Source organism: Peromyscus eremicus, chromosome 8a (assembly GCF_949786415.1).
Source record: "Peromyscus eremicus chromosome 8a, PerEre_H2_v1, whole genome shotgun sequence".
Classification (NCBI taxonomy): Eukaryota; Metazoa; Chordata; class Mammalia; order Rodentia; family Cricetidae; genus Peromyscus; species Peromyscus eremicus.
The window spans coordinates 38,384,843-38,407,969 of NC_081423.1; the positions used below are offsets into that span (position 1 = coordinate 38,384,843).

General features: G+C 51.2%; 2 protein-coding genes across 5 annotated transcripts in view; one reads left to right on the forward strand and one right to left on the reverse strand.

The window, feature by feature from the left end:
• LOC131916939 (proton-coupled amino acid transporter 1) overlaps window positions 1-4,773 on the forward strand; it is a 41,289-nt gene extending 36,516 nt beyond the window's left edge. For all 4 annotated transcript variants that reach the window (XM_059270588.1, XM_059270587.1, XM_059270589.1 and 1 more), the window contains one exon: window positions 901-4,773. In XM_059270588.1, coding sequence (XP_059126571.1) covers window positions 901-1,172 — 272 coding nt within the window. In that variant the 3' untranslated portion in view covers window positions 1,173-4,773. The remainder of the gene's footprint in view (window positions 1-900) is intronic.
• Window positions 4,774-8,764: 3,991 nt separating this feature from the next.
• Window positions 8,765-23,127, reverse strand: part of Fat2 (FAT atypical cadherin 2) — a 62,738-nt gene continuing 48,375 nt past the window's right edge. Inside the window, exons 18-23 of the mRNA XM_059270591.1 lie at window positions 21,629-22,439; window positions 18,764-18,909; window positions 15,466-15,907; window positions 14,674-14,827; window positions 11,601-12,058; window positions 8,765-10,627 (exon numbers count right to left, since the gene is read on the reverse strand). Coding sequence (XP_059126574.1) covers window positions 10,095-10,627; window positions 11,601-12,058; window positions 14,674-14,827; window positions 15,466-15,907; window positions 18,764-18,909; window positions 21,629-22,439 — 2,544 coding nt within the window. The 3' untranslated portion in view covers window positions 8,765-10,094. The remainder of the gene's footprint in view (window positions 10,628-11,600; window positions 12,059-14,673; window positions 14,828-15,465; window positions 15,908-18,763; window positions 18,910-21,628; window positions 22,440-23,127) is intronic.

The following is a 23,127-nucleotide window of genomic DNA, read 5'->3' on the forward strand; positions in this document are numbered from 1 at the left end:
CTAGCCTCATTCCTCCTGCCCTCGCTGGGCTCAACTCCCCGACTGCTGCCTTGCTTATGTTTCCACCCTGCGACTCATAGAGCAGTTACTATGAGGCTGACACGGGCAGAGGGAGACTCACACCCCACAGTCCAGGGTTCCGGTCCAGCAGCTCCCGAAGTGCCCTGTGGTGAGAGCAGTCCGCTGTGTTCCCCTCCAGCTCTCATCTGCTTCCCTTGCAAGGCTCACAGCACGTCACCAGCTGTCTCTTCAGCCCAGTTTTTGCTTACAAGACAAGTTCAAAATCTACACTACACACCGTCTCCAGACTGACGTGGCTTGTCGATATGGTGGGCTTTCCCTAGAAGACAGTCTTCAGGCAGAACCATGCCCCCCCACCTCCACACATGAAAGCACTTGATGAAATTATCATGGGTTTTCTCATGGTGTCTTCTGGAAAAGGAAGTGTTGGGAATGTATAGTCCTTTCTCTTTGGCACTTGACGACTGATGTATTTGTGGTTCCATCAGTGTAGGGAAGTGAGTGGTCTCTCAGGAAGACACAACACTCTTCTCCACCCCCACCCTTCCCTTTGGGGAGAGACTCAATGGAAGACCAGCCGGTGAGTAGTACACAGCTGTAATCTCAGCGTTTGGGAGGCTGAGCAGGAAGATCTCCAGTTCAGTGGCAGCCTAGAATACATACAGGCAATCATGACATAGTAACTTGTGGCAGGGCTGTCACAAGCCAGGAGACCGTAGTAATTCTGCATCTCTGGTCACGTATTGCCCAGAGATTGGACTAGATAGCGCCTTGATTTCCTTCGAGCTCTCTATTCCAAATAGAGACCCAGACTGAATTTTCTGACCAGTGAGCACAGTCCCAGGCATTCTTGACCAAAGATGTCCCCTCTCTCTGCAGGTGTTCTGGCCATCCTCATCCCACGCCTGGACCTGGTCATCTCCCTAGTAGGCTCCTTGAGCAGCAGCGCCCTGGCCCTCATCATCCCGCCCCTGCTGGAGGTGACCACCTACTATGGGGAGGGCTTGAGCCCCCTGACCATCATCAAGGATGCCCTCATCAGCATCCTGGGCTTCGTGGGCTTCGTGGTGGGGACCTACGAGTCTCTGTTTGAGCTGATCCAGCCAAGCCAAGTCGACATCTCTACCAATTTCACCGGTGCCTTCATATAAGGATCTGGGTGTGTTCCCTGCACCTGCCCAGCCCCACCCTTATGTGTCTCCCGGTAGTGTCCCCACAGCCTCAGGTATGGCTCAGCCTCTGCAGAAAGGCAGGCTTGCTGCCTGTGCGCTCCTCCACCTGGCATTGGACCCTTGGGTACCCTGAGCTAGGTGAGACTGAGTTTGTGGGGAAGGTGGGGTGCAGTCACTTCATTGTGACGGTACAGTCACTGCTTTCCTTCATCATGCCTCCTCCCCCAGCACCGGCCCCCTCATCGGCCTCACCTAAATTATTCCCATAGCACAGCTCACTTTATTTAAAAGGTAGAGTCCTGCTCCTGCTGTGTCCTCCTTTCCAGGGCCAGGTCTAGAGGAAATCAGGGGAGACTCTTCCGTTTTACAGAGCCAGGCCTCTCTCTCAGCAGGCTCCCAAATGCTGTACCTCACTCTTCCACCCCAGCCGAGTCCCGAGAGGCTCTGGCCCTCCGAACCCACAGGCCACACCACCTGCTCTCTCATTTCCTGTGTAGGTCACAATACTGCCCCCTTGATTCCTTTAGCTCTTAAAGATAATGAGATGCTGCTCAGATTGGAGGTATTTATAATTTATTTAAGCTTAGGTTTTTGGGATCTGACTTCAGACCTGGCATCATGGTGGGTTACTTCTCCTTCAGCAGCTTGCACTTGGCTTCTCCTGCCACAAAGAAACCTCCTCCAGGGGACCACGGTATATGCCCTCCACCCTCTTGGCTAAGTGGCCTAGGGGCCATTCTTTTTGTTTGTTTTGTTTTGTTTTGTTTTGTTTTGTTTTGTTTTGTTTTGTTTTGTTTTGTTTTGTGTTTTGAGACAGGGTCTCATGTCACCAAAGTTGGCTTTGAACTTGCTGTGTCAAGGATGACCTTGAACTCTTGGTCCTCCTGCCTCTGCCTCAAGTATTGAGATTCCTAGCATGAGCTGCCACACCCAGCTGGCTCAGAGACCTTAAGCAGACCATGTGGGCATGCACTATGCACGCGCAGACTTCCATTGATGAGACTGAATCCATATGGGCATTCGGAAGTACTTGTGGTATGCTGGCTGAGGACAGGGGTGTGGGTCTGACCTTCTCTTCGTAGACACTACGCACAAGGGTCATTGTTTACAGTTCCTGGGGAGAGAGCAGAAGCCCCGTCTTGTCCCAGGCTGCCTGTGTATCCTGGGCTTCCAAGGAACCACTAAACACTTAACTGTGACCTGTATCCTCCCCCATCACACCTCCCATAGAGTCACATGGCTTCTAGGTCAGTCACCTCAGGATGGACCTTTGAGGCAGCTAAGAAAGTCCATGGCTTGCCACTGCTTCCCTGTTGGTATAAGGAAGATTTTCAAAGGGCAGTCATTAGCTCCCCATCTCTGAGTTGTGCGTGTGACTGTGCACATACGTGTGCATGCACACATACATACATACATGACAGAGTGCTTTATGTCTCCTCCACCCTGGTTACCAGGCTCTTACCTAGAGATAGGATTTGCCTTGAACCTCAGTTTAGAGAAAGGAGTAAGAATTTAACAGGGTTTTGCTTTTGTGTTTCACAGAAGCTAGAAGGGCTGTGGCCCAACCTTGCAGCTAAGCCTTTTCCTGCTGTTCTGTCCAGAGCCTGCCGAGTGACTTCCAGGGCAAGGGATGGAAAGGGTGGCCTCTGGCGTACAGCAGCAGCTGGTCAAAGCAGCGATGCTAGGAGGAGGCGTGGCTGTCGTGCTGGCCCTTAGCCCCTGGAGAGCAGTGCTTTTTACCCTTTCCGCTCAGTAGTGTCTCCACAGGTGCTTGCTTATGTGGCCAGGTGCCAGCTGGGCTTCACAGACACCTTGTTTTCTGAAGTCTTAGGCTGAAAAATGACCAAAGTAGGTTCAGACACTGACCTGCTATTTCTGGGCATGGGTTCCAGTAACCCAACTGTGGGCCAGACTCTCTCCTTGAGGCCACCTGAACATGGCTTCCTGGTTGGAGGGACAGTGTATTCAGAATTGTTAGAGGCACCCCTATCCAGGTGGCTTTGGAAGTCAAGACCCAACACACAAGGCCAGTTGTCTCTTCAGGGCCCCTGGCCTGAGACTGTGTGGAGTGCCTTCTTTAGCATTAGGCCAGTGGCAGCTTCCTTGGTGTGGCCTCTTGCTGTGCTCCTGAGGCACTGGCAGTCTGGTGGCTTGACTCTTTCAGGAAGATCAGGGCCTTTCTGGGTGGACTCCAGGCAGCTGCTAAGCATATAGTTCCTGGTAGAAGAGGAAGCGGGTCCTCTGCTGCACACAGCCTAAGGGCTCACAGGAGCCTTGAGTCAGGGCCCTCCTGGTCTCTCCTGCTCTCACTTGTGAGCCAGATGGCCCCTGGTGAGAAAACACTCAGATAAATGGAAGCTTGATCAGACCAACAGGCAAAGCTTTGTGAAGAGTAAGCCTTCATCCAGATGCCCCAAGGGCAGATAGGCTGCCTGATCCTTGCTAGCCTGCTGCTTGCCTGTACCCGCAGTTCAGAGACCCGTTATCCCAGACTTGAATGTGAGCACTTGCCGGGGAGAGTGTGATCCAACCTGTGCAGCTCACCCTGCCCTTATTAGTGGCATCGTTTGCAAGGTGCTGCAGTCCAGGTCAGGAGGGGTGTGGGTTAGCTTAGCCCCGCCCACCTGACCTCTCTAGCCACACCTGGGCAGGTGCTCACTGTCTGCTGTTCACCCTTGGAAGACATGGGTTAGGTGTGATCAGTGGTCTGAAGACAGATCCCAGAGCCTGTCTTTAGACTTTTCATCCTCAGATTTCTTCCTGTCTTCAGTGTCATGCCTTGGGACACTACTGTTTCACCTGATCCTTCCAGGAAGGTACAGAGCTCTGGTCATGTTTACAGCATTCTCTGTCCTCTATGTATGTCGAGGACTCTGGATGTGGGTTTGCTTTCTCTGCTGGCCAACCCTAGCCACCACTCCCATTGGGACACTGAGACTTGCTGAGACCTGATACGGGAACCAGACAGAGTGGTGGGACATGGCCGTCAGGAGGGTGGCGCCAAGTCGACTTTAGAATTTCATTTTCTAAAGCACATTACAAATCAGAGACCATTAAGGGAGAGCGAGACCGTCTGGCTTGGCTTTGAAACTGTGGTCAATACTTGAAGGCACTTTAGTTCCGGTGGTTGCGCCAGCTTCCCCCTGGTCGGTTTTTCCTTTTCCATGTAGCCTGAGTCATTCCCTGGTCAGAGACATTATAGGCAGTTATCAGAAAAAAGAAAGTGGAAAATGAGGCTGGAAGGTACCTGGTGTTTGCCTGTTCTTTGGTTTAAATCAAGGTGATGTTGAAGAAGCTGTTTTCTTTCTTTCTTTATTTTTTTTTTAATGAATAATAAAATCCTGTGTCTGTATTGTAAACTGCCAGTGGATGTGTGAATCAAGGAACAAGAGAATTGCCATACAGAGAATCTTAATGGCCAGATAGCACTGTGTGTTGTGTGCCTACTTGTGTGTGATTTCAGTAGGGTAAGCGTATGCATGGGGGGCGTGCCAGAGCATCTAGGTCTCAGTTGGGTTGAGCACATGGATCTTGTGTTAAAATTCCACTTCAATAAATGAATTTTATTTTTTATTTTTGAGAGATTGTAATCTGTGTCTTTGTTTTCATGCTTAAAAAAAAAAAAAAAGTATCCCTCAGGGTAGGACTGTCTGTTGAAGGGAGAAAGGGACTAGGGATTTTATTCTGTTAAACAGTCCTGCTTCCTTAGACCACCTCAGCATTCCCCTGAAATCCCGGGGAAGCATTTCCAATGCCCTTTGCATATTTCAGTGGGTAGTTTTAGGCGTCAACTTGGTTTTCAGTCCAATAGGAGCCGAGGTGTTTGCAAATGTTAACATTTAGAGCAGTTGACAAAGTGAAGATTGCCCTTGCTAATGTGGGTAGCTTCATCTCGTCTGAAAGTTCTTGAACTGTGGCTTCCCTGAGAAGGAATTCTGTCTCTAGACCACAGTGCCAGCTTCTGAGCTTCCACGCTGGACCAAGGCCAGCCCACCCTGTCAGCCATAGCTAAGCCAGTTCCTTGAGATCTGTTTTTATGCATGCACATATCTATACACACGAAGAGTTTGCTTACGCTAACGGGGGTGGCTACTAATTCCCCGTTGCATGTGCACCCCGTCACTGATGGTGCTTGTCTGGTGCATGGCCCTGTGTGTGCACATACACTGAGTCAACCCAAAGTCCCCAAGACTCAGTCTTTACAGGCCACCAGCTGGCACAAGGAACCGGAACGGTGGGTTTTGGTACCAGAATTCAAGCACTTCTCAAGGTACCCGCCCCTTCTCTTTGCTTACAGCCTGGGGGCGGGGGATTGTGAGTGATTGTTGTGAGGGTAAATGGATTATCACGAACAGATGAAAGGTTTAGAAAATGCATTTGGAAATGTTAGTTGAAGTCAAAGCACTTGTTTCCATGCTCCACATCAAGATGTCGTTCATGCCTAATGGCCATAATCGGCACTCCCAGATCTCCAGGCCCCTCAAGGTAAGCCCGGTGCTCTGACAGAGTCACATGTGTGTGACAGTGCACTGACCCTGGTTTTCTAGGTAGACAGCTCCCCCTTTGTAGATGTGCTTGGAGACTGGGAGCCTCGAATGGTGCACTTTCCTAGACCACGGCCATTAGTTTCCCTCACTTAAAAAAAAATGGATTCTAATCTACATTTAGAAAAATTTGCCTGTTTTTCAGTGTACAGCTTGATGAGTTGAGACCATCTCAATAAAAATGTAGAACATTGCCTTGATCTTAAATGTTTCTTTGTTTATTTATTGTGTATGTGGGGTGTGTGTGTGTGTGTGTGTGTGTGTGTGTGTCTGTGCGTGCACGCGCGCATGCGCGCGCATGAACACCTGGATGTTGGGCATCCTCCTGACTCCCTGGAGACAGGATTTCTCACTGAACCTGGAGCTAGGCTGGCAGCCAGCCAGACCCAGGGACCCTCTGGTCTCTGCCTCTATGATGCTGGGGTTAAAAGCATGTACGTGGCTACCTCAGGTTTTTATGTGGGTTCTGGGGATCTGAACTCAGATCCTTACGTTTGTTCAGCAAGCATTCTTACCCACTGAGCCATTTCCCCAGATCCAGCATTTTATAATCTTCCCCACTCCCCATAACAGTCTGCCCTTGACCTTGGCACAAGGGTGCGTGGCTGTGGGGACTACACAGAGGCTGCCTTTTTGGGCAGTCAACAGTTTTCTATAAAGCATCGTATTTAATACTCAGAGCCAGTAAAGAAACTTCTGGTCATATGTCCTTTGCAAACAGAAACATTAAGAAGTTTTAAAATCTTACTCAAGATTCATATCTTCTAACTAGCCCGGTCTCACTCCTCATGTCTTTGCCCCCGAGATCCATGGCTCCTGCCTCCTGCTCTCATCCCTTCTCATCTGCCCTCCTCCAGTGTGCACAGAGAAGCCTCCCTACACCCCTAGACCTGCTGGGTACCTAGGCTACCCACGCTGTGCTCTGACCCCAGCCTACTCTATTCACATTCCCCTCACTAGTCCCCCATTGTCATCTGTGAGGGCGACCCTGCTGTCCACATTCTCAGCCCCTGGGCCATCACACTATTTGCTTCTGACCGAGCTGGCTGCCCTCATCTGTGCTTAACACACAGACCAGATGGCTGCTTGTCTCTGGAATCTCCCCTGGCTAGTTTGGTGGGAATTTATGGCTCCTTCTTCAGCTATGTGCTGTTATCTGGTTAGCCTTATACTAACCTGTGCTAGGGAGATGTGGCTCCATCAACCCTTCATGGTCTGTGGGCACCTCAGCTGCAGATTCAACCAACTCAACATAGGAGATACTAGGAGAAGCTACACTTAATATTGAGCATGTGCAGATTTCGTGGTCCCCGCACCTCTCATCCACATGATCTTAGAGAAGAGAAACAATCTAGAGAGGGTGTGCAGTATGTAGGAAGACCTGTGTAGGCTACAGGCAAACAGGACACTGTTTTATACAGGGGGCTGAAGCTTCCTGAGTTTGGTATCCTTGGTGGGCCCTAGAACCAATGTCCCGTGGATAACGAGGGTCTCTGCACTTGGCCCCTTGCCTAACTCCTAAGCTGCTGAGAACATTGGCTAAGTGAGACCTGCCTCCTCTCCTCCTCATATGCCCTAGGTAAGCCTGTCCCTGCGTTGGTTGGGGACTCGGTGTCACCTATAGAGAGTGGTGTCCCGGACAGGTAGGTTGCCTTTGTTATGTTTTTTTTTAGTTTCACATTAATCTCACCAAGCAGTTTCCTTTGCTGGACCTTGGAGGCTTATTGGAGAATTTGAGAAAATGCTAGACTTGTCTTTGTCGAGCTGGGTCCCAGAGGGCAGTCCTGCATCTCAGGAGGCAGCCCAGGCTGTCAATGAGCACCAGGTCAGTGCCCCAACAGGATGGCAGCCTGCTAACTCTCTGTGTCCTGCAGTGACAAGACTGTCCTTTTGCACTGAAGTCCTGTGGGCCCAGGTAGTTTGATGGGAGGATAATTCTTAAGGTCAGAGAGCCCTCTGGTGGCTCATCTGGGAAGGTGCACAAAGGAAGGGAGGCGTTTGGGTCTTTGGGTTAGGAGGTGTCCTCTGTGAGTGCTTCTCTGTGGACCTTGGAGTAAGGTCCAAGGTTCCAGTGTTTCCAAAACACAGTTCTTTTTATCTGAATAGAAATTTTGCTTGTGCTAGGAGAAAGTAACAGGTGGCTGGGACATAGCTCACCTGATGGACGGCTGACCTAACACTCCGTCCCCAGGACTGCATAAACAAGTGTGGTGGTAAAAGTAGGATGACCAGAAGCTCAAGGTCATCTTCAGCTACATAGCAAGTTCAAGGCCAGCCTCGGCTGCATGAGGCTTTGTCTAAAAAAATTAAAGAAAAGCGAAAATAATAACTCTTGATGTCCTTAGGTGACAGTTGTTATGAACTAGCTACCATTGAGATTGATAATGGTTAACCTTCATTGTCAGCCTGGCAAGATTTAGAATTACTGAGGAGCTACACCTTTGGGCATGCCTTGGGAATTTCCAAAGAGGCTTGAATCCAAAGGTGTCCTTGAATTGACTCCAGATCCCATTGAGTTGACAATATTAGCCATCACAGGAACCAATGTGATATTATTTACTGTCTTTGTTTACTGAAAAAATCAGAAGCCCAGTAGGGCTTTGGTAAAGAAGCAAAGGGAATCATTGGTACAAAGATGATCTTCTCAACAAGTGGTGCTGAAGACTAGATCTCCACATCTAGAAAGCTGCGTGAGATTCAGGCCCATAATAAGTGAGACATAAAACTATAAAGGAGACCATAAAACCACAGAAGATATACAAAAAATACACATCATCTTTGGTACGACGGTGACTTTAAGAGTCACGCAGCAGACATCCTTCTGGGCATGTCTTTGAGAGTCTAGCTTAGCAGATATCAGGTGATGAACCCTTCCAGCTCCTACATTCTCTATGAACCTGGACTTGGACACTCTCTTGACCCGACCCTGACCCAGCCTGAAGCATTCGAAGTGACTCAGAAAGTAACAGTAAAAAAGATATTTATTGTTAAAAAGAAAAAAAAAGTCAAGTGGCCACCAAAGCCACTTTGTGCAATCACTCATACCCACAGTCACACGCGGCACATTGATGCATCCCTCCCCACACAGCTGTCTTCGTGAGCAGCACTGTGGGCGAGAGCCTCTGCGGCTCCCCCTTTCGACTTCTGACTGTAAAACCACACACATGAAAAGACAGTGGACCAGAGAGGGACTCGCAGAGGACGGAGCGCTCAGGCCACTACAGGCCTCCCCAACTTCCAGTCTCTGCTACTCCGAGCTACATAACTATCTACACATGTGCGCATACACACTGTCCATGGGTACGCTCATGTGTAGACATGTGCCCACACTGACCCTCCATGCATAGGGCCGAGTCAGTGTGGGTAACACTTGATTGGCAGGCATCTGTAATGAAGGGGAGGGAGAGGGCAGGGTGTCTGGCCTGGATCTGCTGGCTGGCTCTTCACCTCCACCTGGCCCTGAATGAGAATTGAGTTCCTTGTGTCTAGACAAGAAGAAACCCTTTGGGAAAATACACCCAGACAGCAAGGATGAAAAGTGCCTAAGAATTTTTCAAATGAACTACTTCCTTCTTGCTTTTGGCCAAAAGTGCCCGGGAAACTTGAGATGATGAATTCAGCGTCACACAAGATCTCAATTCTTCAACACAGAAGGTTCCGGGCAAGATCCCACTGGCAGAGGTGGAACAAATCCTTCTGAAGCTTCAGCAACAAGACTTCTGGGAGATGGAGGGCCAAGTGACTCGTCTCCCAAGAATGCTATCGCTCCTAGTGCCCAGAATGGTGCTGACAAGAGGCGCTTGGCATAGACATCCTAAATGGATGCTCAAAGCAGATACTCGGGTGACTGGAGTACCTGCTGGAAGGCTGCTCACCCTTCAGCCCCTTTGGAGGTCACTGCATGGATCTCAGAAGACCCTGGGTCTTCCCTCCAAAGCAGATGCACGTGTGGTTGCCTGTCGGGCACAAACTTGCCTGCCCTACAGTGGGCTTGAGAGCAGCTCTAAGAATGGGGCCCAAACATGCTGAGCCAGTGGGTTGGAGCTCTTTCCTGCTGGGGCTGGGAGGCCATCAGCCTGAGACACTGCCTTCCTAGATCTCATCCCAGCATGCACCTGTCTGGGCATCCCCTCTTTCCTGGGGCCCTACTGCTGTTTTTACAGCGCTACCCCCAGCTTCCCTTCTACCCCTTAAGGACAAGCTGAGGACCTGAAGAGCACATTTCAAGAGATGGCCGTCTGGACTGGGGATGTGGTGGCTTCCCTCTTTCTCCCAGCCACACCCAACTTACTGCCCATGAGACTCGAAGACAGTGCAGGGCCTGGGACTCCCCGTGCCTTCCTCTGAGAGCTGGAAGCTAGAACATGACTTCCTCACAACTCCCGTAGTCACTCTCTACCATGTCTGAACCCTCATAATTGGGGGGTGCTCGAGGTTGGCTCCGGCCTGTGGCGGGCCCACCGTTCACCTCGCAGTCAGCATAAGAGGGTCCGGCTCTGCTGAGGCGCATGCTCACTCCCTTATAGCCCCCCTCTGCCAGACAGGGCCCGCCCCCTCCCTGGCGGAACTGGGAGTGGTAGTAGCTGATGGCTGTGTACTCGTTGAGACAGGGGGCGAGCAGGTGTTCCCGGGGGCTGGGGGGCCGTGGAGGCATCAGGTCCTCCAGGTTCTGGTTGCTATAACGGGGTGGGAGGGGTGCCCGCTTGTTTTCCAGTTCCAGGGGGAAGGGGAAGCCCCCATAGAGGCCAGTGGGATCTGGCATCACGGCAGGGCTGACATGGCGACGAGGAGAGGGTGGCAGAGGACCCTGCATTGCTTCGGGGTGCGGGTATTCCCAATGCTCCTTCCGGGAGTAAGTTGGGGGCCAGACCGCAGCTCCGCCTGGGTATACTGAAAGAGAACAGTAAGACTTGGTGAGTCTGTGTTTCCACGGTGGTCATTACAGCAAGCTGTACTGGGGCTATCGGTGACTTGACATTTGGTAGGGATTGCCCTGGGAGCTGGTGGGCTTGTGACCATCTGTGCATGCTGCCTCTGGAAGCTTGGATGGATCTACAGTGCAGGGAGGGCAAGTTGAAGCCCCGAGGTTAAGCTCAAAGCCAGCCCATCTTGCAAATCTCTACTGCCAACCTGTGTCAGTGAGAAAAAAAGGACTGGACAGAGGGGGCAGGGGTCTATGCCATTCACACTGCTCTTGGACAGCTGCAGCTCTTCCCAAGACCAGCTGGAGAGTTTCATTTCTGAACTAAAGGAAACAGATGCACAGTGTGGGCTTGGTGATGGCATGGTGTCTGTCACAGGGGGTGGCGGAATGAGGGGGACATTTGGAAGGAGTCCCCATCTCTGCCACTGAGAAGTTGAGAGAGTTAGAGCACCTCATTTCATCTTTGTGACCTCAGTGACATACCGTGACAACACCTGTTGTAGCTACTGGGGGGCTCACCAGATAAATAGAAAGTGCTTCACAAATCCACCTCCTTCCTGGCCAGCCAATGGCCAGAACCTTTTTCATTTCCAGAACAGCACAAAGGTACAGACATCCCGCCCCCCCACTTCATTTCCAAGTCTACCCAAGACCATGCACGTCTACGTTTCATGACATTAACATCAGTCTCATGGTGTGACTTGGAATTTAGAGGTCATGGAACAAGCATGATGAGCCATAAACTCTAGGTCAAAAGATTTGGCATCTTCTCCAGTCATCTGTGCACTGTGACCTGGAATGCATCCCTTCATGTCCCATACCCAGAGATTAGGACCAGTGGCTGGTCCATTGTATACCCATGTGTATACCAACAGAATGTTTTGGGCTCCCACCCCTTTCCATCCATGCCTGAGCCACGGGACTTCTGGTTATACTGACCTAGCTCCTCGCCTGACCAGGTTCTCTTGATGATGGGCTCGTGGCCAGGGTGTGAGGAGACCGCGGCTGGTGGGAGCCTGGGAGGCACACTGCACACCATTGGCCGCTGTTTCGAGCTAGGTCCGAAGGTGACAAGTTCACTGGGAACTGAGGTCTTGCTGGGCTCTTGTTGGCTCAAGTCGGTGCAGGATCTAGTACTCAGGGGGTCAAGCTCAATGGCAGGAGAAGCCTGGGTGTCGACGCCGATGCTCCTGGCTAGGAGGTCTGGGTCCTCCATGGCCACTGGCTTGTGAGACTTGCATCGACGACAGTAGAGGAGGAGCCCCACGGTGGCAATGATGATGAGAGGCAAGGCCACTATGATGATCAGAAACTCCTGCTGTCCCCAGTCCCCTCTCGTAATCTCGGGAGTGATAAGGCAGTGTCCTCCAGAGCAACCCCTGGCCTCCATCTCACACCTGCAGAGATTGAGAAGTACTTAGTGGACTTTTGAAGGCCCCTCTTTTTAAAAATATTATTTATTTAATGTATGAATATTCTCTCTGCATGTATGTTTGTGTAACACATGTGTGCCTGATGCCCTCTGAGGCCTGAAGAGGGAATAAGATCCTACAGACTGTTTGGGATTCACCATGTGGGTGTTGGGAATCAAACCCAGGTCCTCTGGAGGAGCCATAAGTGCTGTTAGCCACTGAGCTATTTTTTTTCCAGCCCCCTAAAGGTCCCTCTTCCAAAGTCCTATGGGATAGGCCCTCACCCCCAATCCTCTGACTTCTGACCAAAAGTCAAAGGGATTTGTCAAACACACCAACACATCGACATCAGAACAACCCTACTAGTGTGTCTGTGTGCAGTCCGGGGCTTGGTACCTAGCTCAGTGGGTGAGGGCACTCATTGTTCAAGCATGAGGAACTGAGTTTGAATCACCAGCATCCACATAAAAAGCTGGGTCTGTTAGCCCCAAACTGTGGGGGGCAGAGACAAGTGGATCACTGAGGCTTGTTGGATGCTTCCCCCCACCCCCAGTCCAGTGGGACCATCTCGTGAGAATAAGGCAGAGAGTGATAGCGTAGAACACTAGGCATCCTCCTCTGGACCCTTCATGGTATTGGGTGCATGTACCCCCACATACACAAATGTGTGTGCAAGTATACGTGGGGGGTGGGGTAGATGTGCACATGTGTGCACATGTGTGTGGAGGACAGAGGTCAACCTTGAATGTCATTCCTCAAGCACCATTCACCTAGTTTTTGAAACAGGGTCTCTCACTCGCTTGGAGTTTCCCAACCAACCAGGTGAGGCCTCCTGGCCAGGAAGCTCCAGGAACTTGTTCATCTCTGCCTCTTCAGAGCTGGGATCACAAGTGTGCACCACCACACCTGACTTTTTTTACACGGATGCTGGGGACAGTACTCAGAGCCTCAGGCTTGCATGGCAAACATATTACTTATGGAGCCATCTTCCCACAGGACTCAGAAAGAGCCTCATTTGTGATCATGGAACCTGGCAATGTCCATTTCCACCAATGACATCCAGGCCTGGGATATTCTCTCCACCAATGAGGTCAGATGCTACTGCTGTGGAGGCATCTGGTCTACCTAGCTGCCCCCTAGGAAGAATGTATGTCAGCTCTGCCCCAGGACCTGCTGTTCTTCACTGAGCCCTAAGAAGCCAGCGTAGTCCCGCACTGCTTAGCTTTACACGTTACATGCTACAGTTGCTTGGGGAAAGTATTCATTGTCAGCCTGACAGAATCCTGAATCATCCAGGAGATGGATGGCTGGGGGGGGGGCATGCCTGTGTGGAATTACTATGACTGCATTAACTGAGGTGGGAAGAGATACCCACTGTGGGTGGCACCACTCCTTGGCTAGGATGTTGGGCTGTACCAATGGAGAAAGGGAACTGAGCAGCAGCACTTAGTCTTCTCTTTCTGCGTCCTGACCGTGGAAGTTATGTGACCACCTGCTTCACGCTCCTGCCCCCTTGGCTTCCTCCCGGTGATAGACTGTACCTGTGAACTGTGAGCCAGAATAAACCCTTTCTCCCTGAAGTTCCTTTTGTCGGGGGTTTTTTTTTCACAGTAACAGAAAAAGAAACTAAGTCACTACGTGACCTCCCCGGCCATCTTCCACTTGGCATCGCCTGGTGTAAGGCCCTTAGAGAATGTCTATTACTAGCTTTCCACTTAGGAGGGATTTGGGAGAAAAGTTCCCCCCATCCCAATTGAGTCCCAAATACCTCTTAGTGCTAAGAATTTCACGGCAAGCATCTTGTTCTGCAATGTGAAATGCTGCATTCCCCCAAGTTCCTCTTTTAAAACGCAAAGGCTCCTTTCCTGGCTTGCTGCCACACACCCTCCCATGACCCTGATGAACAACGTTTTTACAGGAATCAGGGCAAGAGTGACGGCTGTTGAGAAGGACCTGAGTCATGGACACATTGGGTGATCTTGGACAAGCCTTTTCCCTCTCTGGGTCTCAGTTTCCCCATCTACAAAACGGTGCTAGGACTATGCCACTGACTTTTTTTATTTTTCAAGACAGGGTAGCCCAGGCTTGTAAGCTTGGGTGTTCCAACACTAGATACATGTTCAAATGCTTTGTTTCTAGGTTTCTAGAATGTGTCCCCTTCCCCAGCAACCCTCATGGCCTAGCCTAGTCGGGGCCAGGGAGCGGAGTTTGGCAGGAGGATCTGAGACCTAGCTGTTCCTGGGCCCAGGAGACTCAGTTTCCCCCGAGTGTGCCTGGGACACACAGTACAAAGTGAGGGCAGCCATTTCTTTGCGATGTCAGCCAGGGTTGACACACCCTAAAAAAAGCTGATGCGATGTATGGCTTCCTGGTCCCTTATGTGTGAGTCTGGTTCAGAAGGATGGGAACTGGGCTTGGAAAATGATCTTTTACACAAGCATTCCTTCCCACAGTGTCCTGGTGCAGGGACGTCATAGGAGGAAAAGGCCCAGAGGCCTGCCTCCGGGACTCCCATTGACCTCTCTAGAGGTCAGAAAGCAAAGACCACTCCCTAATGCTCCAGGGTAAGGGGTCAGAGCATGCAGCCTCTCTGGGCTTACCTGTCACCTGTGTAAGGGTGAGGACAGTTACAGGAAGTGACTTCAGGGGAGGAGACACAGGTGCCCCCTTCCTGGCAGGGCACAGAAGTGCAATTCTCCCTACCAAGTTCGCAGTTCCTGCCAGAGAATGGAGCGGGGCATCTGCACAGGTAGCCTGGGAGAGAGAGGAAGATGCGTGAGCAACCAGCCAGTGGGTGGGGCCCCGGTAAAACCTGAGTCTTTGTGCTGTAGTTCAAGAATCATATGTCTACTAGATACTAGCGGCTTGCCCAAGATCACCCTGGGCTGTGGTGAGGGACCCTACCCTGTCAACTCCACAATGAGACACAAGGACAACATCACATCCAGGGGTCTTTTAGATAACCTTGGTGATAGATTCACAACATGCCCCCACGGTTGGGCATGCCCCGTGGACCTAGACACTTTCGCCCAGCCAGTTCCGGGTCCAAATAGCCATTTCCGGGTCAAAACGTCTCTCGTGACCAGGACCCTGTGGCTTTGCACGGTTGTGTAAAGCGTGCAACACAACCATGTGATCTATGCGCATGCGTGGAGTAGCCACATGAGCCTGTGTACGCATGCGTGACCCAGCCTTTATAAGCTGGCGCCATATTCCTGGCTTCCTTCTTTACGCATGTGTCTTTCCAACAGGCCTGTCATGTCTATCTCTCTCTCTTCTATCTCAATAAAACTCTTGTTAGTGGATTCTGTCGTGTTTCGTGACATTTCCTCGAAGGGTAAGAGCACCGCCAAATAACTAACACTTGGGGTTATCACTATCTCAGTCTTTACCTGATCCAAGGGCAGGTGAGCAACTCCCACCATTGAGGCATGGGTTCTGGCTGCAGGCAGTGCCGGGCCAGCAGCATTGAGTGAGGGCCTGTCTCTCCAGCCAGCCCACCATCTTCTTTCCACGGCCAAGCAACTCTAACCGCTCACCATTGACCATAACAGCATCTAGGCAGCCTTCAAAACCCAGGGAAACATTTGAGGGAGGATTTGAGGGGACAAGGCCACCCAGCAGTAGGTGTTTCTCTGTCCTCAGACCCTGACATTCCTCTGGGATGATAAGGGAGGTGTTGTCTGTGGTGTCAATCAACAGATGGACAGAAGTGTCCTTCTCCTCCAACAGCATAGAGTGCCACTGCCCATCATTCACAGGATGCCGGGAAGAAAGGTTTCCATAGAAACCACCTGGACAGCTGTATTCTAGCTGGAGGAAGCCATTGGCCAGCTGCAAGAGAGCACAGACAGCCATCAGCAAAACAAAGATTTCTGTAATTCTGCTGACAGGCTTCCAATTGTAAGAATGCTATTGGTGTTTTCTACACACACACACACACACACACACACACACACACACACACACACACACCCTTTGCTAAGTAGCCAAGGATAGCCTTGAACTCCTGATCCTTGTGCCTCTACCTCCTAGTTTGCTAGAATCATAGTTGTTCACCACCATATCTCATTTACATGGTTCTGGGGATTGAATCTAATTTGTGATGCTTGACAAATGCTCTACCAATTGAGAGCTGTAGTGGGTAGCTGTTCCAGGTTTGACCTTGAAGCACTGCCCCTAGAGTGACAGCAGGTAACTGCCACACCTGCCTATGACCTGCCCCTGGGGCTGACCTGCCCCTGGGGCGTGGCTGAGAGGGAGTCCCTTAAGACTTGAGGTGTTTGGTGCTTCTGGATACCTCGTGGTCCTGGAAGCTGGATAGGACACCAAGCCAGAGTTCTCCGCTGGATGGTACCACATCTCTCCCAGATCCTATAACCAACCCTTAATGGCTGTAAGTTATCCCAGAAATAAATCTCTCTTGATGACCAGTTAAATTACACGGAATTGCCTCATTAATTACAGTAATAGAGAGCCATGTCCCCATTTTCAAATGCTTCTGACATTGCCTCTGAAGGATTCAAATGCCCTCCAAAACCCCATCCAGTCCTTACCATATTCCATGGAATGATCAAGATCTCATTTGACAGATGAAGAAACTGAGGCCCAAAGAAACCTTACTGATGGGACCCTGTGTTTTTCGTTATTTGAACGATTGTGCCTAGGTGTTGAACTCCAGACTTGTAAGAAACTAAAACAACCAAGGTGGATGATGCCTGAGGAACAACACACAAGGTTGCCCGGTGGCCTCTGCACATGTGCATGCACACCCATAAATCCCTGAAGTTAAAATGATGGAGAGCCTCTGGCTTAGAACATTCTAGTTAGCTTTACTCTCAACAGGCTCGTGGCTTTCAGTAACAGACATGTGTGGTTGACTCTATGTCTCTCCGGCCCCAGCCCAGATCTCTCTCACAACTCTAAACTAGTTTTGCTAGCTTCTGGAAGCCTCCTGGGCATTTCAAGGCTACATGCCTAACCTGAGCTTCCACTATCCCCCGACCTCCTCCTCCCACACTCTTCCCCAGGTCTGTTGGCAGCAGCCCCATCCTTCCAGTGGCTCAGGCCAAACTGTACCCCCCTGCTCTCTCTACTCTCTTCCCTGCACTGAGAAAGGCTGTTGGCTTCCAATTCCCTCCGGAATCTGACACTTTCTTCACAGTCCACTGTCATCAGCCTGGTCCCCACAATCACCCTCAGAACACTTGGGTTATTGCCTCAGCCTCCTGTCTGGGTCTCTCTGTTTCTGTCTCTGTTCCTCTAAACTCTGTTCTTAACCTAGATGCCATGATGACAATAAGTCAGCTTATTGTGTTTGCCCAGATGAAAGCAAAGCCCTTCCAAGGGCCGCTGAGACCTTTAACGATATGCTTACCCCTATTCCATTACACTTTAGACCCCAGCCATGAGGTCTGTCCACCTTGTTCATGTCACTGGAGCCATGTGGGACTCTGGGCTGTTGTTTAAGAATGCCAACAGTCTCGGGCTGTTCATCTAACTGGCCATTACTCCCGACACGTCCATGAAGCTACCTCCTTGTGATGTTTTGTCCCCCATTGTCAACTTGATGAGATTTAGAATCACCATGGAAACACACATCTGGGTGTATCTATGAAGGCGTTTCTAGAAAGGCTAAACAGAGGAGAGAAGACCCACCCTGAATGTGGGCCTGGGGTCCTGGGCTGGAAAAGGGAGGAAGAGAGCTGACCACCAGCCTCTGTCTCTCCCTGCTTCCTGACTATGGCTGCATCATGACCAGCTGCCTCACACTCCTGCCACTATGCCTTTCCTGCCTTTTTAAAATACAAAATAAACCCTTTATTCTTGAAGTCGCTTCTGTCAGGCATTTTGTCACAGCAATAGGAAATGTATCCAATACATTTCTTCACCCTCTTCAAATCACTGCTCTGCGGCCACCTCCCTGACCACCTCTTAGCTCCGCCCTCTCCCGCCCCCTGGGCCCTCAGGATTTCTCATATTCAAACTAACTCTGAAATCTCTGGGTTTTGTCATCAGCCTCCCCTTGTGTGTAATGAAAACTCTAGGAGGGATTTCAGTCCCAAACAACAATGAGACCCAAGTGCATAGAACAGGGCTTGTCACCCGGTGCCAATGCTCCCCATGTTGACCAAACTGAAATCATGGGAATAGTCCTCTGGTGGTTAGGATGGAAGTATTCACCCAGGCAGCGAATGAGACTTGCATGGGATGTGATAGGAAGCACCAAGGGACTGAGTCTAAATTAGTATGTTTTCCTGGTGATTCCACGAGGCTTTACCTTGGGTTTGTCATCTGAGTACTCCCAGTGGAAGCCACCCTCCCACCCCCCACCCCCCCACACACACACTGTGAGACACACTGGCTGTTTCTACACACACACGAAAAACATTCTCACAGGGCCAGCATTGTGTGGGCTCACATCCCTCTCACTGTCTTCCAGAGATCTCTCATTCCATTGAGCAAGCAGCCCCACCCCTGGATGGCCCGGGGTGTGTATCTCCAGGTAGAATGGTTGTGGGGCAGACGGTCCTGTGTCCTATGTGTTCTGATTGACAGTCACACCCAGCATCCTTGAAAAACACAAGGGGATTCTTGGCCAGGAATTGGCTCAGTAGACATCCTCACAGCACCCCTCATCTTCCCAGTAGGGGATGCCTATGGCAGCCACTAGGGTGGGAGTCACCTTACCTTCAGGGAAATGGAGATTGTTTCATTGGTGAACATTAGAATGGCCCTTGGCTGGAGCGTTCTCAGGTAGAAGTGGACCTGCCAGTTCCGAACCTCTAAGGGCCTGTACCGCATGTAGCTCTGACCACTGAACCTCAAGGTGGTGCCTGCAAATGAACCCGAGGTGTCACCATCCTTGAAGTGTCACAGACCCCTTAGACTGACTTTGTCTCATTCAGACAGGCCGCTTCTCCCATCTGATACATGAAGAGCCCAGACTGGGTGGGGTGGATTACTTTTCCAGAGCCACCCAGGGAGCTGAGCTGTCGGCCTGCATGCCTCCCTCTGGGTACAGGTTCCACAGGATCATTCTCAGCCTGAGGGTCAGGAGCAGTGAGCTTCAGCCGCAAAGAAACAAATGTCAGGGGGGTGAGGGGGTGGGGGGAGAGGAAACTAATCAGATGTGTGAAGTCAAGCTTTTAAATCCTGTACCAGTCATGATTTTTGGCTGTCACTGGAAGAGGGGAGGTAGAATGGAAGAAGATTCTGTAGCTGTGTGAGATTCATTCAGGACCACAGGGGTCTGCATTTTCCTTGGGTAAGCAGGGAACTTCCCAAGCAAGATAATCTTGCGGGTCAAGAGCCACTGGGGGGCTAGTGATGGACGGAAGGGTCCAAACCTCTGACGAGTCCAGCATCCCCCAGAGGTGCATAGGCAAGAGACTGAGGTTCCACCTGAGCAGGGGAGCGGGGTGGGGGTCTCCAGTTTGGCTTGTCTGACCACCATGTGCCCTTAGGTGGTGATCTTTGGAAGTAGTGTGTGCTTTGGGAAATATGACGTCAGAGTAAGTACCGCCTTCCCTAGACGTGGGCTCAGCTGTGATGCCCTTTATCTCCCAGCGTGAAGAAGCTGTCCATCCTCAGGACAAAGAATGAATGTTACAGGCTCCCGGTACCCAGGGAAGAGGGAAATAAAGCAAGGGGGTGGGCTGCAGCTTGAGGTACAAGGAATCCCAAGACACAAAGATTCTATCACACTGGAAGTCTAAAACTCCTCAACCTGGTCTTTCCATTGTGGTGGGCCCTAGTGGACAGAAATTGATTCAGACCAAGAATTCCCAGACGTGGTTGGGTATCAGGGTATTGGCTGGGGACTCACTTAAAACAGCATCCCAGACACCCCTGTTGCACAATCTGATTCAAATGCTCTAGGTGGGCTTGGGGATGTGGCTTGGTTGGTAGAGTGCCCGCAGAGTTCCATCTCCAGCAAAACTGGGCTTGGCGGCACATGCCTATAGTCCCAGCTCTTAGGAGGTGGGGGTAAGAGGATCAGGAGTTCAGGGTCATGCTTGGCTACACAGCCAGCTGAAGGCCAGCTAGAATTTGAAAAAAAATCTTCCCATGGTGGGTGCTGAGGAAGGGGGCCTAGGGGAGGCTTCAAGATGCTGGGCACGTTCTAAGCCTTGACTGAGGTTCAGGATACACTGATACTTTAGGTTTGGGGAAGCACATTGAGGTGCTTGCATATGACGCATGAATCAATTTCCTGGGTGTCCTATTTTTCTAAAATGTTAACAAAACACCCCCCCACCCCGGCCAGTGATTCTGACAACCAGCAGGCCCAGCCGGGGTTTCTCAAAGTGTAGCCCTGGGACCACATACTTCCAGTTGAATGCCAAGAGAAGGGCTCACCCAAGGCTTTGCAAAGAAAACTTCTAGGAGCATGCCCAGGGCAGTCTCTTTGAGCACATCCTCCTGGTGCTGTGCGCAGTAGGACTGGCCTTTAGAACCTCTGCTGTCTGCTGCCAGGTGGTCCAAAGAGAGCCTTCACTATCCCAGCTTTTCCTGCAGCTGGCCTTGGGGCACAATGCAGACAGGCCTGACCCCCAAGCCTAGGCCCACTGCTCCGTCGGTCTCTAAATCTGAGCCACAGTCTCCGTAATGCAAGCTGGGTGGGTACTTCAAAGGTAGGCCAGACCATGTCACTTCGTGAGTGAATGAGTGTGTGTCTGTGTGTATGTGTGTGTCTGTGTGTGTGTGTGTGTGTGTGTCTGTCTGTGTTTTGTGTGTGTGTGTGTGTGTGTGTGTGTGTGTGTGTGTATGTTTGTGTGTGTGTGTGTTGGTGTCTCTGCATATGATGGCCAGAGGTCCATATTAGCTCTCACCCTCAATTGCTCTCCACTTTATTTTTTAATCTGGTGTCTCTTGCTGAACCTAGAGCTGGCTGATCTAGCTAGGCTGGCTGGCTAGCGAGCCCTGGAGATCCTCCTGTCTCCACCTCCTCAGCACTGGGATTACAGGTCCACGCTACTGTACTTGAAGATAAGCATCTAGACTCAGGTCCCTATACTTGAACGGTGAGCAATTTACCAACGGACCCATTTCCCCGGCTTATGTCAGTTTCTTTTGACAAAGCTGAGCTGACCCAGGTGGGTCTTCATGCCAGGGGTACTGGGTGAGTCTTTTCAGAAAGCTGAGTTCCTGGGATTGCTTAGTGCAGAGTTTAGGCTCTGAGTGGGACACACTGATATAGCCTTACAATAACTCAGTCCTTACAATAGCAAAGCCCACAGACGTAGAGGGAGCAAAGAATTCCCTGCAGCCTTCCGGCTGGAAAGTGGCAGAGTAAAGATGTGAACTCCGGCAGCCTAACGCCCCAGCCCATGCTTTTAGCTACTGTGTCTTTTGTAATTGACTGTTGCTTTCAAAATTCCAGGAAGTAGAGAGAACTCGGTTAGTACCCCATGACAAAACTTTGGGAAGTCACTCCCAGTGGTATGCTGGTCTGTGGCATTTAGTTTGGCTATAGCCATGCTTGTGAACCTCTGTGGGAGTTCACATGGAGGCAAGGCAGCCAGGGCCCAGCAATACATCCCCAGGCCTTACCATTGCAGGAGCAGTTCCTTCCCAGCTGGTGCCGTGGCGTCAGGATGCTGAGCCTGGCTGTGCTGTAAGTGGGCCCAACCCTGGGCTCCAGGGACACTGTCTCTTGGCAGGTTTGATCCTGGCAGCTTGGCCCTTGGCATGGTACCACGGGCAGGGCTGACCTCATCCGAATTCCCACTGAGTGTTCCATCTCTTTGGCTGCACGAGCTATGGCAGATGCCAGCTCCTGGAGGTCATAGGAGGTTCCGGCATGCCCCTCAAAGACCAAGAGCACATCCACCCCAGCTGTGGCCTCGGCAGGCTGCAGGCTGGCCAGGTGGATGTTGGCCCTTTTGATGTCCAAGGTATTACTGAGGAATCTCTGCAGGTTGCGCCAGTGGTCACTCACCAGCTCCTCGGGGGTGAGCTGGTGAAAGCCGAGCCACACGGCTTGCTGAGGAGCCTCCTGGCCCAGGTGCCACATGTGGACGTGGACCCCAGTGGTGGTGGTGAAGGTCCCATCACTGACTGTGACGTTGAGCAAGTATCGGCCACGAGGCAGTCCTTGGGAGGCGATAATCTTGCCATCCGATGCACCCACTGAGAAGTACCTGCCCAGGCTTCCCTCTTGCTCCAGGCCGTAGGTCAGTGTGTCCTGTGGGTCTCGGTCTGTGGCGTGGATTTTACCGACCATGCCACCCTGGAATTCCTCCTCCCCCACTGTGATGAAGATCTCCAGCGGAAGAGTGGAGGGTGGGTAGCGGCTCTGCTCTGTCACGTGCACTCTGACCAATGTGGAGGACGACAAGGATGGAAGGCCGCTGTCTGACGCCTGTGGTTAAGACAAACAGTGTTAGCCCCTAACAGGCTGCAGCGTCTCTATGCCCAGCTGAGGCTGTTTCCCTACCAGCCTAATCTCCCTTCCCCACCCTCACTGACACAGATGTCGCACGCTGTCATGCTTGGAAAAAGAACAACTCCAAGAGAGGATGTGCTGGAGGGTTTCTCAAGGTTTTGTAGAAAATAGGGAAACAGTAAAACAACTCAACTTCCCCAAGCCTCATGGGCTCTGAGCCTCTTCCTAAATCCCTCCAATCAACCTCCATGTGTATGCATGCACATGTAGGTGCTCATGTGTGTGTACATACATACGCTGACTGAGTCAGCTCTCCAGCACAGGCCCATCTTTTTATGCCTCTTCCCTTCTGAGCCCTGTACCTGCACTCTCTGCCCTGGACTCTGGTAAGTCAGCAGACACCTCTGTCTTCACACCCCTCCAAGGCTGCTGCTACCCTCTGGGGCTCCCTTTCCTACACGATCAGAGTGGGAGTTGAGAACTCATTCTCTGGGCCAGATGAGAACTTTCTGTGACGGGCCCCCTGCTGTAGTCAGGGGACGGGCAGGGTGAGTTGTCAGTCGTGCAAGAGGCCATCAGCTTGGACAAGTGTCTCTGAAAGGAGAGGAGCATGGCAGGGCTCCTGGGGTGGGGGAGAAGCCGCATGCCCAATTAAACAGGAAGG